Source organism: Adiantum capillus-veneris, chromosome 6 (assembly GCF_014529385.1).
Source record: "Adiantum capillus-veneris isolate H3 chromosome 6, ASM1452938v2, whole genome shotgun sequence".
Classification (NCBI taxonomy): domain Eukaryota; kingdom Viridiplantae; phylum Streptophyta; class Polypodiopsida; order Polypodiales; family Pteridaceae; genus Adiantum; species Adiantum capillus-veneris.
In genome coordinates this window covers 56,306,997-56,323,930 of record NC_140936.1, presented here as the reverse complement: position 1 = coordinate 56,323,930, position 16,934 = coordinate 56,306,997, and the positions used below count along the sequence as shown (strand labels likewise).

The window sequence follows — 16,934 nt, the reverse complement described above, 5'->3', positions numbered from 1 at the left end:
GGGTCAAAACCATGCCGCCACTATCGAAAGTGGGCGCGTGATATCTATGTCTACTGCTGTGTCGTAAGAAGATGACGCTGGGAGGATGTTGCAATCTGGCGCAGAAAGCCCTAAGAATGAAACTGAATGGGCCGAGTTGCAGGGCTGTCGGGGTGGAAACCAGGCGGGCGAACAGACCGCCGGGGGGGGGGGGGGCAGGGGGCTGAGGCAAATGGGAGCGCTGGCGGCAGGGTAGGAGGGTAGTGCGGGGCAGGCAGCGGGCGGGCGGCAGAGGCGGGCAGGCGGGCAGTGCGGGGGCAAGCTGCGTTGTCAGGCAGGCAGCCAGCGAGGCAGCAAGGGCAGCGGGGAGGGAGCAGCAGGCAGCGCTGGGGGGGGGGGGGGGGGGGGGGGGGGGGGGGGGGGGACCATGGCGTGCGAAGCAGCAACAGCGAGCCCGTCTTTTTTTTTTTGACACGATGATACAATAGGCCTTTCTTCCAATGAATCTAAGGGTAAGGCTAACACAATTGCTAAACCTAAGCTTACTCGAGATGAAAAGGTAGCACAAGGAATTGTAGGAGGATACATCACGTCGGAAGAACAAAGCACTTATTCTAAGGAAGGTCATTGTTTTCATTGTCACATTAAGGGTCACATAAAAAGAACATGTCCTAAGCTTGAATCGAATGAATCTAAAGAACCCACAGCACCCACTACATCTGTCAATGCAATGAATGATAACACGATTGTACCCAAAGTTTCTCAGGACCCTCCCATTGATGATTCTCTCATTAAATGTTATGGTCGTACGTCGGGGCACCGTTTTGTCATATTGTTTGACCTAGGTAGTATGCATGATGTGATCAGTTCCTCTCTTGTTGAGAGAGCTCGCCTCGAAGTTAGTCCGAGATCTCTTATCGAGGTCTCTGGCTTTTGTCCTGGTATGGACGCTCTTATCACGGAGGAGTGCCTTGATGTGTGATTTGCAATTCAACAGACTGTCTTCACTAGAAGATTTGTTGTTTCTCCTCTCTCAGGATGTGATATGATTTTGGGCATTCGATGGTTTTGTGATAACGACGCTCTCATGAAATTTGCATCTAATAGTATAACTCTCAATGCCGACAGTGATTCTTCTATTGTCATTCATGGAGAGGACATTGCTCCTTCTCCATCTCTCATTGCTAATATGCAGGACAAGGTTGAAAGGATTCGGGATAAGGAGATTCTCTCAATCTCTTTTTCTCCACAGCATCTGCAAGACACACAGAACTTGCATGATTATGAGAAGCATGATGACTTGAATGATAATGATTTGCATGATGATTTGGATGACAATGACAAGCATGATGATTTGCATGATCAAGATGTGATTTCTCACAAGCATGATAAGATGCATGAAGAAGATGTGATTGTTCACTAGGATGATGTGTTAGTTGATGCTTTTTCTAGCGAAGCTAACCTCGTTGTAGATTCGATCAATCACGAAGAACCGATCTTGGCTTTCGAGTCGAGGTCCAAAGAACCCCCATAAGACGATTCGATCATTCAGGAAAAAGTGATCTTGGCTCTCGAGCCTTGGTCCAAAGAAGCCTCACAGGAAGTATTATGTGTTCGCATGATTGATACGCACGCATTGTTCGAGTGTTTCATTCGTGACGGTTTCCTGTATTTTAGTCAACATCGTTATGTGATTCCTTCTCCTAGGCATGACATATTGTATGTTGAGCACGTTTCTATCATGAATGAGCACGAATGTATGTGGATTGTTCATGCAAAGCTGAAAAGTTTGTATGTAAGGAAGTCACATTCCATGTCTCTTCCTTGGCATGACACAGTTTCTGAACGAGCACATGATTGTATGAGCACCAAGCATGGGCATTTCCATTGTGATTTGCCATAGTTGATTGATTTCGATCAAACAGAAAAGATTCGATCGCATTGTTTGTATGTGTTTGATGAACGGGTTGTCACTCCGTCTTTATGTTCATCTACATTGCATACACAGTCTTTAGAGAAGACAATATTATTTTCCTTCACTTTACATGGAATGGGTATGTTCATGGTTTTGTGTTGGAGATGGTTTCAGGAATTTTCAGCCCTGAAGATTCTTGAAGACGAAAGAAGCAAGTCTCTAGACGAAGTTGAAGCATCGAAGGAGCCACAAAAGACTTTGTGTCGCTTTCGGCACGGCCCAAAGAAGCAAGCGTTGTAGCCTTTTAGGAAGTTCAAGTACCACACGATCCACACATCAGAGTGGGCCGGCGAAGAGTTCCTTCTAGGATTCCGGATGCTGTTGGCGATCTCCCTCGACGCCATACAGTTCGGTACCAGTACCTCACTTTGAAAAGGAGGGGATGTCACGTGACATCCCAACCCTATGTGTCCGTGGACAAGCTACACCACAGCAGGGTTCAGTCAGTCCAGCCAGTTTAGACTAGCAGTGATCTGGCACTTTTGTGAGTCTATTCGTAGACCGTGCATGCCTAGTCACTTAGCATAGATGCACATCCTCCGGTTGCACACAGCATGATCATCAGTATTCCCTTCAAAATCCAACAGATTCAGTCAGGGGAATTTTCCAGTGCATTTAGCCTATTTTCCCTATTTTTGGTATTTTTCACTTATTATTTTTAAGTGACTTTTTGTAGGTAGGGCAATTTTGCTAAGCTAATATATAAGCAAACCCAAGTTAGCACTTTCCGGCAGAAGAGGCAACAGGAGCTTCCCGCTCAACAGGCAACTTCTCAGCAGTACCCTCCCCCGAGCACCACTAGCGTTTTTGGATCTACATCCTCGCCGCTCCGTACTTTAGCCCTGGCGTTTCCACCACTTGCTTGGTCGCCTTCACCTCCCAGATCCCCAGCATTGCAGATTCCCCCCATCGCTAGCAGTAGAGAGCCCCAGCGTTTTCCTTGCAAAAACGCTACCTCACCAGCCAGCGTTTTTCTTGCAAAAATGCCAGCCAAACTTGCAAATCTCAACGTTTTTCAGCCAGCGATATCAGCAGCAAAAACTCAGATTTTCAGCCTTGGAAAACGCAGTTTATCAACAGACGAACATGTAGCAGATCAGCCCCAGATTGGTTGCAAAAGTTCCCCCATCTTTAGAAACGCAGCCAAAACAGTCATTTTCAGCCACCAAAACAGTCCTGAAATTTAGCGATTAGAAGATCTCAGATTTCAGCCACCAAGTCGTCGTCGTCGTCATCGGCATAGTCCCATTGCATCAGTCCATTGCATACGCATTGTACACCTTTGTGCAATCAAAGTAGACCACTCTCGCCGACGAGAGTGGGGCCTTCGGAGGAGGGTTTTACAACCTCTCGGGTGTCGTATCTCTTCTCTCTCCTTCTCTCAGTCTCATTCACTTGCATGCACAATATCCACTCACTTTGTTCGTGATCATAGCACACTCCCTAAAGACGGAAGGCTCTCTTCTTCCCTAAGAACTAAAAGGAACCTTGAGCAATAAAGATCACTAATCTTGAGAAAAAAACAACATTCATTCCGTTGCACCTTACATACATTGTATGCACAGTCTATTAGGACGACATGATTTTTTCCACTCACTTTACATGGAATAGGTATGTTCATGGTTTTGTGTTGGAAATGGTTTCAAGAATTTTCAGCCATGGAGATTCTTGAAGAAGAATGAAGCATCAATCTCGACGAAGTTGAAGCATTGAAGAGCGTTTTGCCTTTGCAGACCCCGGCGACAGAAGCACAGATTTTCAGCCCTAGCGTTTTTGCATCTGCTACACACCCTAGCGTTTTGCAGAGTCATCGCGACGGAAAGTCAAGTACCATTAGCGTTTTCAGTTTTCAGCAGTTAGTACCCGTAGATCAAGTCCCGAACCTCGCAGATCTCACCTTCCCGCAGCAGTTCCTCGCCGCACGGTCAGTTTCCGCAAGGTTTACAGTTTCAGCCCTGAAAACGCAGATTTCAGCATGTGCGTTTCAGCGCGTCGTCGTCACATCGACATCGTCATCGACATAGAGTCGGAATTCCGCAAATAGAAGATTTGCAGATTTCAGCCCATAGCGTTTTTGGACAGCAATAGAAATATTGCAGATTTCAGCCCTTAGGTCGACTTCGTCATCACCGTCGTCATCGCCGACATAGCCTAGACTTGCATCAGTCTCATGCATACCATTTGTACCAGATTGTGCAATCGTAAGTAGACCACTCTCGCCGATGAGAGTGGGGCCTTCGGAGGAGGGTTTTACAACGTCTCTGGTGTCGTATCTCTTTTCTCTCTCTATCTCTCAGTCTCATACACTTGCACGCACAGTGTCCATTCACTTGTTTATGATCATAGCATTCTCTCATTAAGAACGGAAGGCTCTACCTTCCATAAGAACGAAAGGAACCTTGAGCACAGTTCGGAGCACTCATCTTGAGCAAAGCGCAAACATTCATTCCGGTGCACCTAACAGTCCTAGCATTGAAATCCCCTAGAGTGATGATGTCACTATCTCTAGAGAACTCCCAGATGTCATCATCCAAAATAGAAAAGGGAGACTGTTCTCTGGGTGGTGCATACATTGACATACTCGGGGGAAAGTAGCAAATAGCAATGTAAAGGTATCTGCCTGTCTCTGCTCTCAATCTCACCCACATATACCTAGCTTGCTCATCTCTACGAGCTATATGTATCAATGGCTGCAACTCCTCCGTGAATAACACTGCCACTCCACCTGAGCCCTGCCTTCTGTGCTCTGATCGCGTCCCCTGTCTACATGCGGTCTCCCATCTGTATCCACTAATGTGAGGCATAGACTGCCCAAGGGCTTGATGTGTTTCAGAGTAGAAGATGATATCTCTCTCCTACTAAAACTTTCCTCAAAAGCACCCACATCTAGACACATAGATCCATTACAATTCCAGGTAGCAACTTTGAGTGTGGTCCCATAGGTCTCACACCGTCATGTGGAGCGTGGCTCCAATATCACCACTCTTCCATCTCGGTAAAAAGCAATCTTACCTTTTTCCCTTGCCACTCTAATCTCTGGCATTACCTCTTGCCTATGAGCTATCTCTAAAGGATAAGGTCATCCCCGAGGAAGATGCCCATTTTCTTAAGAGTTGGTCTCTTCTTCAAAAAGTCCTTCTCTTCCATGGAGGGAAAACGAAGGATGAGTGGCCTTTCTTTCGAGGTTTCCCCCTTGCTCCCGTTTTTCTTGTTGCCCACTCTCCAAGCTCTTGAGTGTATCGGTTCATGAACCCCCATCAAAGCCATGAGTTCTTTTACCTCTTCGTCCACATTATCTTTGTCTTTAAGACCGCAAATCCTCACATGTAGAGAGCGCACACGCCTTCTTTGCTCCTCTTCAAGTGTTCCTTGGCAACCTCAATCCACTTCTCGGCCTCATCTGCCTTCTGTTGAGTCTTTGTAATAACGTCCACCCAAGAGGTCGTCATTTCTTTGTGCTGCTCTTCCCCCTCTTTGATGGCTCGCACTTGCTCTTTGATCGTGTTTAGCTCTTCTATTACTGAAGGTTGCAATTCTCCCTCTTTAGCGAGCATTTTTATTGTGCCCAATAAGTTGCGGTTGATCTTGTTAATTGTTTCGGTCATTTCTTCTTTGCACTTTTGAACTACATCCTCTAAAGGGTCAAGCTTATCGTTCTGTTTCCTCATGCTTGGTCGCCGCAAAAAACGCTCTGGCTCAGCAGTAACGAGGCAGGAAGTGAGCATCCACAACTCGATGCGTGTATGTTCACAACCTCAGCCCACTGCGGGCATTAGCAATAGAGCAAAATAAGATGAAGGGAATTGCGCCTACTGTCCTGCACTGAACCTATCAAGCCTTCCAAGCATACAGTCCGCAGCCCCCTGGATTGGGAAAGCTCACGGCTAAACAGTCAACCCCGCAGGGCGCAACGCATATACTCCTGTCAGAGACAAGAGACTCAGCCCCAGCGGGGTCTGCTCCTGATTCTGCACCTAAATGGAAACAAATACACGCGGCCCCCAGTTGGGTCAGCACGCGGCTCCGATAAGCCCCCTCTGTGGGACTGGACAACGACCTGCGCACGCGAACACCCTGTAAAGCAGAGGACGCAACCCTGTTGGCTGCTATCCGAAAACCTGCACCTGCGTAACCTGCTCCACTTACGAACCTTGCGCAGAGAGATGCAACCCTAGTGCTTGTGTGTTGCAAACCCTGATGCCACATGTCGCGAACCCTAAAGCTGCAGAGAGCAGGTTGCGAACCCTAATGCTGCAGAGAGCAAGTCGCGAACCCTAATATTGCAAAGCGCAGGTCGTGAACCCTAATAGTGTAGAGAGCAGGTCGCGAACCCTAATGCTGCACCTACGAACCCTGCGCACACAGAGAGAGAGAGAGAGAGAGAGAGAGAGAGAGAGAGAGAGAGAGAGAGAGAGAGAGAAAATGAAATGAAATGTTGAAATGTTATATTAACGTCTTCAAAAGGCCAAAGTGACCTATGAGACCAGAAAGTTACAATGTGGTGGATCTGATACAAAGTCAGAGTCAAAGTAACAAGATGACAACAAAGACAAAAATGAAATGACAAATGCCACAATAAAATACTATGGAATCCTAAACTACTAGGTGTGAACAGCAGCTAGCTGGGATATCTAGATCACAAGAGATCCAGCATCGGTCGCTGGCGGATCTCATCAATCTCCTCCATGGTCAGTAGTAACAAGATGACAAAATGACAAAATAAAATACTATGGAATCCTACACTGCTAGAGAGAGAGAGAGAGAGAGAGAGAGAGAGAGAGAGAGAAATGAAATGAAATGTTATATTAACGTCTTCAAAAGGCCAGAGTGACCTATGAGACCAGAAAGTTACAATGTGGTGGATCTGATACAAAGTCAGAGTAACAAGATGACAAAATGACAGAAATGACAAAATGACAAAATAAAATACTATGGAATCCTGAATTGCTAGGTGTGAACTAAGCAGCTAAACAGCTAGCTGGGATAGCTGAGAGAGAAATGAAATGATATATTTACGTCTACAAAAGGCCAAAATGACCTATGAGACCATCACGGTTACAAGATGGTGTATCTGATACGCTGTCTGTAGAACTGAAAGATGAAAAAACTAGGAAAGAAAAACTAGACTGAAAGCTGTAGTGACAAGTTGGGGGGGGGGGGGGGGGGGGGGGGGGGGGGGGGGGGGGGGGGGGGGGGGGTGGGGTGGGGGGGTGGGCATTGACTAGAGTCTCTCTAGCCAGTACAACAATCCAATGATACAAACTCATGCAAATGAAGAAGCTGAGGGTGAGGGAGCATCTGCACATCAGGGTCCCAAGATGTCTAGCATCGGCCGCGCTGGCGAATCTCATCAATGTCCTCCATAGTAAGCACTCTGGCTGGGCGTCTCCCATATCGTGCTAGAATGGTCCTGATCCTCTGATGAATCCTCCGTCGATGCAGTGATGATCCTCGCAATCGCGGGCGTCTAGATCTCCCAAGCTCCATGGCCCTGTCAATCAGTATACCTCTAGTGCAGGTAGGTCCTGGAGGCTGCTCTGGATCCTGCTCCTCTGACTGACGCATCTCCACACGAAAGAAATCAGTGATCTCCCTCTGTGACTGTCTCCCTCTATCTGATCTCCTCAAGAGGCTCTCTCTGTGTCTGCGCAACTCTAGCAAGAATAGCCCAAGGCATCTCTGATCTTGGTACCTCATAACTCGAGACAGTGGCCCAAAACCATCCCTAAAGAGGCAATGAAAACGGCCTCGTATCTCATAGTAAACTGGGCAATGGCATATATAGTGCAGCTCTGTCTCTGGCTCCAAATGGCATAACTGACATATCCTGGCCTCTGCTGGTACTCTGCTAAATCTACTCACCTCAATCTCCAGCTGATGAGAAGATGTGCGTATCTGACCAATGGCACATCGTATGCCATATGACAGGTGTGTGTCCATGTAGCTAGGTCTAGTCACAAAACCGTCCTCTGTGAGCTGGAGAAGATGCTCCCTGTAGAAAGACATCTTCGTGCCTAGCTCATGGGTCGGCTCTATCCAAGTCCTCCTGGTATCCAGCTGAGTCACATCCTGTCTGATGAGTCTGCTAACCTCTGTCCAAGTAAGAGACAAGGAGGGTGCATCCAGCGAATACTGGAAGGGTGGTAGCCTGTCCATGCTAAAACCATGGAGAGAGAGAGAGAGAGAGAGAGAGAGAGAGAGAGAGAGAGAGAGATTATGCAACAGGTACTTGTGCATCAAGTAGTTCTAGTGGTTGGAATCTTCCATCTAGAATGTGTCCATGTACTGGTAATCACTTATCAATGATCTGTTATATGTATGCTTTGACATAAGCTCAAAGGCTTCACGTTGTTTGTATTGGAAATTATGTCAGGTGTGTATAAGGGAGCCCCTCAGATGGAAACTTGGAGCGAGTATTATATATGGCGAGGGCTTCCTTTGGATTCGCCAGTAGCAATATTACTTCATTTTGTAAGTTCTTACAATTAAGATTAAAGCAAAAGCAGTTTTTATACAACTGCCATTGTTGTAATTCTCATATCTGATGCTCAAGATGCAGTTTTGGGAATAACAAGAATGATGTTAGTTATTTCAATGATTGAGAGTACAAAGCATGACTTCTTTGCTTTAGTTTTAGGTTGTTGATACTCAAAATACGCAGATCTAAACTTTTTTGGCATCTTTTCAAATGTATTAGGACCTGAGCGGTAGATGTGAGATATGGAAATAACTCCACTTTTTTATGTTTCCCCATTTCGGTGTCGGTTACCTCTTCCACCCCCCTCACTCCCTGTATTTACTGGAAACTCCCTGAAGCTCCAATGTTTTATTCCACATTTGCATAGTTAGTTGCTGCTACTTGAAATACACTCTCTTGGCACACATGTAGATATTTCAGCTTGCCAGATTAACAATTTGTTCAAAGGATTTTTCACTTCTCTGCACAGAATAATGCCTTTCTATGGTCTCTTGACAGCTATAACAATTTTCTTTCTTTTTCTTTGTGTTTTTTGTATTTGCAGCCTCTTACATTATATTATTCTCTGCATTTGGTGGCTACCAAAACCTTCAGGAATGATATGTTGACCAAAAGAATGCTACGTATCCATTATCTTGGTAATGAGTTTTGGTCATATAATCATTAACCGTTGTTTGAGCTTTTGTTGACTGCAATTCAAGAATTTTAATGGTGCATGTTATGTTATTACTTTACAGGTCCAAGTCATGAGCTTGATCAACTGGAGTTTTTTGCAGAACTTTCTGTAATACTGCAAGTGGAGCATATACATATCGATCTGATTGGCCCAGATGTTCCAATTTGCAGGTAGAAAGAAATCTATAAAATGAGGACTGGAATTCAAATGACCTAAATGTAAGCAGATAGATTGGCAGCGAGTTTCTCACTTGGTTGTGGGTACTTATATGTTAAACCACAAGTGCATCCTTTACCGACGCCCCCACTCACCCACACATGCAAACGTGTGCAAACTTCTTCCAAGTGGAAAATCAATGCTCTGTTATGAATATGGATGATACATGACGTGGATGGTAATTTGCACCAATGCGAAGAATAGTAGAAACAACGGGAAAAAGTGTTATGCTGACATCACCAAGCTCATTGATGCAGAGGGATTGTCGGAGAGAAGTAAAGAAGTATGCAAAGGAGGCAAGCACATTTGTCTAAATACATGTTTGTTTCCCATCTGAATTGGTCCAAATCTACAAATGGTCCAATATCTTGGTCAATGGGCAAGGCATCAAAACCAGCCATGCAGTTTAGTGGAAATTCAAGAAAGCTTCCACATGTAAATGATGGAAAGGAAATATATATCCCTTGCTTGAGGGAAAGCAAGAAGAGCTTCGTACCAATCAATTCTACTACTCTTGATTAGCAATGCAAAACAACGGCATGTAGCACTAGGAATGATCCTTTAAGCATGTAATTGAGATACTAGATGTGGGAGTTGTGGAAAGTTTGCTTTCATCGGCTTCTCACACTTTCCAGGAGCCAGAAGTACAAGCCATGACTTCAAATGGTGGTGCATGCATCGCTACGTGGTTATCCTTTCAGTTAACGGATCCCGTATTTGGCATTAGGATTGTGTGTTCACCGACAAATGCATGTGTACGACCATCTGTTTTCTGGCAGAGTATAGTGGATGCACTGCCTATTGTGGATACATGGATTGTTTGGGGGAGCTTCAACAGCATTGTGTCCCCTGTGGGATTTTCAAGTAGACACAACTCCACGTCTCCCTTGTAAATCCTGTGTTGAGTAGGATGCTTTATTTGTGTTTGCTACATCTGCGAAGGACCATGGTAAGTACTGTCTTTCGTTCGTCCACATGGCTGACTTTGGCTCTCTAGGGGTTTACGAGGCCAAAGAGGAGTGCTTGCTAGAGAGACGTGACGTACTCTATGTAGGTGATTGTGTCTCTCTGCTCAAGGGGTAGATCTCTATCATGCATGGGTGATCGTAGTCCTAGATGTCTATGCATTACCGCATTACCGCCCAAGATTGCTCGGAATCACATTCAGGGCACTCACATACTGGACAGCGTTCTGTCAGATACCACACTGCGAGACTAGAGAATAGCTATTTGAAGTGATGCAGATCTATCGGTGGTTTGGTACAAGGTTCTGATCTTCTTTTGGCATCGTGCATCGTGCTTTCTAGCACAGCATGAAGGACTGACTACATCTCGACATTCTCTTTTGTAGCGGCAGGAGATGGAAATGCATGCTGCCTTTGAGTTTAATCCAAAGTCTTATCAAGTGGTGCCCTCAGGATGACCATCTTACTGACAGAGTCTTATGCTGGTCAGGAGCTCCTACATCTCTGCAAAGTCATGGAACTCATCTGAAGTACCTTGACCACCATATCTGGCCCCTCGAACTCCATCCATAGCAGCCTCGGCCAAGAATCTACACGTCGATAAGCTTGCTGACCTTGGCTAAGAGGGGGGCCCTGCACCAAATCTGGAACCTAAGAGTCGAGGCAGGAGAGTCCCTCTGTGGTGGCAAAGCTGAGTCTCTACACGAGTCCGCTGCTTCCCTTCAGATTTTTCCATCACAAATACTTGACCTTTCTTTGCGAGAAATCCCTGATATATATCTCTTTCTTTCTCTCTCTATCTTTCTCTTCTGAATTGCTTTGTTTCTATCTACTTTGGTGATCCCTCTTCCTGTATGGTTATGTGGAAGTCCAAGTGTGTTCATGTAGCAGAGGATCCTGCAGGAGTCAAGCATTAACGTAGTCGAGGTGTCCAGGCCACCCCATGTTATCACCGCATCTTTTGTTGCCTACTCTGACATTTTCTTGCAAATACACTCAGTACTGAGTTCCTTGCACAACGCTTGCTTATTATACTCGGCTCTCGATTGCTGGTTGTTGTGCACTGGCACTTGGATTCTCAGTGGACGAGTTTGGCGTTCAGACTATTTCCCGCTTTCCAGTTATCCTCTCCTTTCTTACTTACCTTTCCACTAGTGTGGTTTGATGGTCGACATTGCCAAGTGTTGGGGCCTCGTCATTCGATGATTTGCCTCTACTGAGGCAGGTATCCCTCGGGCCTCATGTCCAGGTTTACTTTCCATGCACTCTGCAGTTCTCAGAGATAGTGAACATTGAGTACAAAGGAGAGATACTTACCCAGAAAAGTAGGTTATCAACCGCTGCCATGAGGTTGATCTCATGGCACGGGATTGTCTGACTTTGCCCTGGCGCAGACGGTCGCCTGAGGCTTCCTGTCAACACGTTGCTCCCTCCCTTCAAAGCACTGCTGAGGACCGGCAACCTATATCCTGTTGCCACCTTACGCCAGTAACATGCCCACTTCCCTTGGCAGTCCCTTTTGCAGCTCTCCAATCATTCTGCTTCTTGGTCTTTATCTCTGGCCATCTCTCAGGTCTCTTACACTCCCCCTAGTCCAGGCAGTCAAGGGGGCATCGTAAGTCAGCCTCCATATTTACCCTATAGCTCCAGGACAGCCCAGCTTGAGATATATATCGGACTCTTGTCCCGACGTGGCGCAACCAATTACTCCCCCCCCTTTCCCCCCGCGCGCGCACCCCGCCCCACAAAAGGAAAAAAGAAGTAAACTACTCTTTAGTGCAGGACGCTGCTGCCAGCACTGCTCGATGGTCTACTGGTTTGATTATGTAGTCTGGTTGCGCAGGCACGCATTCGACCCCCACCCAATACAGTTGATCACATGGTACATGATTAATCACCTTTTGTGCATGAGGATCGTGATTCGTGCCTTATTCAACACAATCTGCAAATGCACACTTGGAAAATTCTCAAGCGCATGCCTTGGGGTAACTGGCCACCGGCTGTTGCAGGTTTTCTCCCCAAACACTCGGCAACAATATGGACTGTCCACCCAGTAGACAGTCTGGTATCTAGTTGTGGCGGACCGGAACTTAGGTCCGTCTTTTTGGATGGATACTGACTTCCCACCGTGCACCTGCTACCTCATGACCGTGGACCTTCTTCACTACGCAGAGACCTAGAACATTCTATGGCTTCGGTGATACTATGTCAGTTGTGCCACTGCCACCTCAACCTCTACCATTTGTGTGAGCTTTGGTGACATCTCCTGAACTTTTATGTTGTCCTTGCCTTGGCGTCTTCACATTGCGGAGATGATTGTCGATGGCTTAGCACCTGTCCAGGTGTGTTTGTATATACTTTGCTGTACTGATCTATCCATTGCTTTTGGGAAGTCAACAATGAGCTATGCTCTCCCACTTACTGTTCACTAAGGAGTTATTTCTTCAATTTGTACACCATCACTCGATTTAGGCCATTCATGTTTGCCAGGGGAAAATCTATCTTCTCACACATCAGTTTCCAGCCTGTATGGGCTTCGTCATATGGCTAGATGCTATGCAGTGCTTTTGCTTGCTCTGGATCCATCCTGGGAGTATGCTCTAGCGATGTAGGAGTGGTCTTGCCAACCGGTGGTGCACGCTATTTCTTACAAGAGCCACTATAGTTAGGTGCAGCTGATGATGAATGGGACACAGAGATCAGATATCACGCTAATTTAAACACCCTTTCTCGATCAGTCATGCTGCTTTTCAGTTCCTTGGTTCTTTACTTAGGGAATGTTCCTGGACCTTAAGAGAGCTAGAGTGTCTTCGTTTGGAATTGTCCCGCACTGCTGGATCTTTCTGGCAGATTGGGGCATTACTTCTTCTGTATGTTGTCGTTGCCACCAATGCAATGAGACTGTATATCACATGCTGTGGTGTCACTGTCATACTTACGATTTCCTTTGTGAGATTATACAGCCACAGCTTTGGTCAACTTTACTGGATGTCTACTATCTAGAAGATTGAGCCAAGAACTGGCCGTTTTATATTCTTGGTGCTTGGGCTGTTTATCATACGTGCCACCCTTCTTCAGCAGATTTTACATTGTGGCAGTAGATTCTCTATGTTTCCTTACCCGTACTAGAGTGCTCAGCATGCTTGGTCTCTTCATGCTTGTTTCCATTTGGGGAACATTTCCATATAACAGTTCTAGGTCTTAATGATTGCTTCTAGCCCATCCATTTCGGGTTATTATCAATACAAACTTTTTTACAAAAATGTGTGTGAGCGTGCATGTACGGTGGCCATGTCTTGTACACCACTGTTATCAAGATCAACTTATTTTTATAAAAACGTGTGAGAGCACGCGTGCATGTGTTTATTATCATGATTTCTGTTTTACCGAATGGTCCAAAGACAATATTTTGAGTAGATCTTGTGCTCATTCTTGCGCAGAAATTTTGAAGAGCTGGAGCTGATTGGACTCCCACAATGCTCTGATGGTAATTGTATGTGTAAATTACCTTCAGAAACAGAGGCCTTGAAATGCAGAGTTACATTCAAACTGTGGAAGGGGTTCTATCATGATGTATACAAGCAAGTGGCTGAGGTGAGGAACTTGTCTGTTTCTTGTTTGAACCTTTTTCCTCTCTAACAATTAATGGGTGATTTGGTTGATTTCAGGGTTTTCCTCCTGACATAATTTTTGCCCCTAATGCGGGAGTTGCAGCATTTCCAAGTTGGATTCCTACTTTGGTGTGCCTAGCAAAATTCTCCTCAGATTTATTGTTTAGTTGCTTAAGTTTTGGTGGATAAATCAGTGTAGTGGGAAGAAATTGAGTCTCCATTTTTATGTGTCCATTGTCCAATAGATTGTAGTTTCATTGTCTTTCTATATGTGGTTACTGATCCGGGACATTTAAATTAATGCCTTGAAGTGACTGATATTAACTGTGACTTAAAATAGAGGATCGAGCAATGCGTAGATTTTTCATTTCCTCCCTTCGGCCCACCCTTTCTTTGGATACCCCATTCATCCTTTACTTTTCCATCTCTACATCTTATGTTAGAATTTGTAATTTTCCAAAATTGTCGTGCTAGAGTCAAAAGTGCTTGATTGATATCTGGAAGTGCCCAGTCTCCAATGATCATCAATTAAAGCAAACGTGGATTGCATTGCCCTGCAATGTTACCTAACGCGCTTTCGAATCAATGCAGGAACTTATATATAAATTGCAAGTCCCCTCTATCTTTACAGATTTTTGTGAGGAGGCCACTATGCTTGCTTTAAAATGCATTCAAAAAGTCCTGGATTGCGAACTCTCCATTCCGGTAAGGATCTTTCAGTTCTTCTGCTCTGATAGGCTGCGAAGGAATTTGATTGTAGAATGTTGTGTGTGGTCGTCTGACGGGGGGAGCTTGTTTGCAGATGCAAATAAATCCATTTCGACAACCAATGACTCCTCCTTGCAAAGTTATGGAGCTTCCAACATATTCAAATTGTTTTCTCTTTGGGATCAATTAGTATTAGATTAATGCAAGCAACACAGAGATATGCAGGAAAGAGACTATTGAAAGAGATCTTGTAATTGTTGAAGTTATAGATACAGGTATGAACAAAGGATGACTTGAGTGATCATTATATGGGAATCTTTGTTTCTACCTTTCCCTTCTGCCTTATTTCACCTGAATATAGCAACTTAACACTAATCTTGTAGCTTAGCAGGACATAACTATGTCCTTTCTGGCTTTCTAGAACAAGCCTTATAGAGGAAGAGAGTTAGGCATACATTCAATATTTTATTGTTTTCTATACTGATTCGACCTACCTTTTCATGTGAAAAATCGAAATCTTTTTTTATTTTCAGCTTGTCAGTGGGTCCCTTCATTTGACAGCCTTACATGACTTCACTTCCCTTTCATTTTTATTGTTTTAGAATGCCAACGTATACCTTCAAAAGTTTTTTCTAGTCACAATTTTTCACAAGTTTTTCTTCAATGATTGGTAATTGATTAACAAATTCATAGCCCTCGCAACATCTCATCGCATTTTTAAGTTTGCAATGGATGGTTAAATGCTTGTAATCTTCGAAAACCTCCTTTTTATCAATATGAAAGCACCTGTCTACTTATCAATGACCACAACTTCCGAGATTGGTAAATTCTTTTAACTCGCTTTTAACATTTAGAAGAGAGTGTTTAAATTTTTGTGTTGTTTTGAAGTCTTCTTCACGACTTGATTGGTTTTGATGGTGTAAAATAATTGAAGGCGTTTTTTATGTCCTTCTATTCAGCTAGTGTTAAGCTTTGTAGCTTAGTTTTCACTCCTCTTACATTTGGTGAAAGCATGTGTAAAATGTCAATTATGGCAATCTTGAATAGATTTCGGGTATATGAGTCGAGTGATGTGTTACCATATACATGTGGAAGCGATGTGTGTGAACACACTTCGGACCGTCGGGGCATTGTTTTCTCTCACTAGGAGGTTTTTTCTCGTGCATTGTATATACGTCCATCACTCTAGGGTCAACACTAAGTAATAAACTCTATATTGTGTGTGTCTTGAGCTTCCTTCGTCTTCTCAAAGCTGTGTGCGTTACCTTGCAATCTTATTTCCAGCAATTGGTATCACAACAAGTTGCATCCTCTCAGGCTTAGATGTCAATAGCTCCAGCACATGCTTGCTCATTTTCTTCGATTTTTGTGAGCTTCTGCGAGTCAGCAAGTTGACAAATACTTTGGAATAGCTTGTAGAGCTTGGTCTATTAAGATTTTTGATTCGAGCACATCAACCTCCGTCTCCACTAAAGGTGCAATCTTATTTCCAGCAATTGGTATCACAGCAGGTTGCATTCTCTCAGGCTTAGATGTCAACAGCTCCAGCACATGCTTGCTCATTTTCTTCGATTTTTGTGAGCTTCTGCGAGTCAGCAAGTTGACAAATACTTTGGAATAGCTTGTAGAGCTTGGTCTGTTCATATTTTTGATTCGAGCACATCGACCTCCGTCTCCACTAAAGGTAGTACTGTGCAAGCTACTTTTTGCGTAGAATTTTTATCGTTGCCATTTTTTGCATAACAGGTTCCTTACAGTCTTCCACCGTTCGTGTTATACAACATGTACTATCTTCGCTTCGTTTTTACTCTTTTTGGGTAGTTTTTACATCAGGTACAGCATTTGCTATAATTGACAACAACACAGAAATGTTCAAGATGTTTGTTGCTGAGAATAGATTGGATGGGGACAATTATCCTATGTGGGCAAAAGAGTGTCAAAGAGTGTTTGGAATATTGTGCAAAGGATTGATCTATGTCCTAGTTCTGAGGATGTAGGTAATGTTGAGGATGTTGCAGGTTTTGGTGTTAGGATTATTGTTGCCAGAGCTATTTTGTCTACAGTTGAGCAAGCTCGTTGGGATGTAAAAGATGCGCAGACTCATGCATTGATTGTGTTGTCTGTGAAGCGCATTATTACTCTTCATTTTTGTTCCACAAATTTGCAAAACATGCTTAGGATATTCTGGGTAGTCTTTATGCAAGTCGCAATGAGGTAAACTTGCATTGTTGCGTAAAGAGCTGGAGTTGAAGATTATGCATGAGGAAGATGAGATGGACACTTTCCTTGCTTGTGTCAAGGATATCAATGAGCAACTTATTTTTGT

At 44.5% G+C, this 16,934-nt stretch overlaps 1 protein-coding gene across 3 annotated transcripts in view; it reads left to right on the top strand.

Annotated features, from left to right (window-relative positions):
• The window catches only part of LOC147455548 (uncharacterized), a 73,708-nt gene extending 58,554 nt beyond the window's left edge, over positions 1-15,154 (top strand). For all 3 annotated transcript variants that reach the window (XM_086514307.1, XM_086514304.1, XM_086514305.1), the window contains 8 exons: positions 8,180-8,242; positions 8,328-8,425; positions 8,977-9,070; positions 9,170-9,278; positions 13,730-13,883; positions 13,958-14,029; positions 14,492-14,605; positions 14,703-15,154. In XM_086514307.1, coding sequence (XP_086370433.1) covers positions 8,227-8,242; positions 8,328-8,425; positions 8,977-9,070; positions 9,170-9,278; positions 13,730-13,883; positions 13,958-14,029; positions 14,492-14,605; positions 14,703-14,798 — 753 coding nt within the window. In that variant the 5' untranslated portion in view covers positions 8,180-8,226 and the 3' untranslated portion in view covers positions 14,799-15,154. The remainder of the gene's footprint in view (positions 1-8,179; positions 8,243-8,327; positions 8,426-8,976; positions 9,071-9,169; positions 9,279-13,729; positions 13,884-13,957; positions 14,030-14,491; positions 14,606-14,702) is intronic.
• Positions 15,155-16,934: the final 1,780 nt, after the last annotated feature.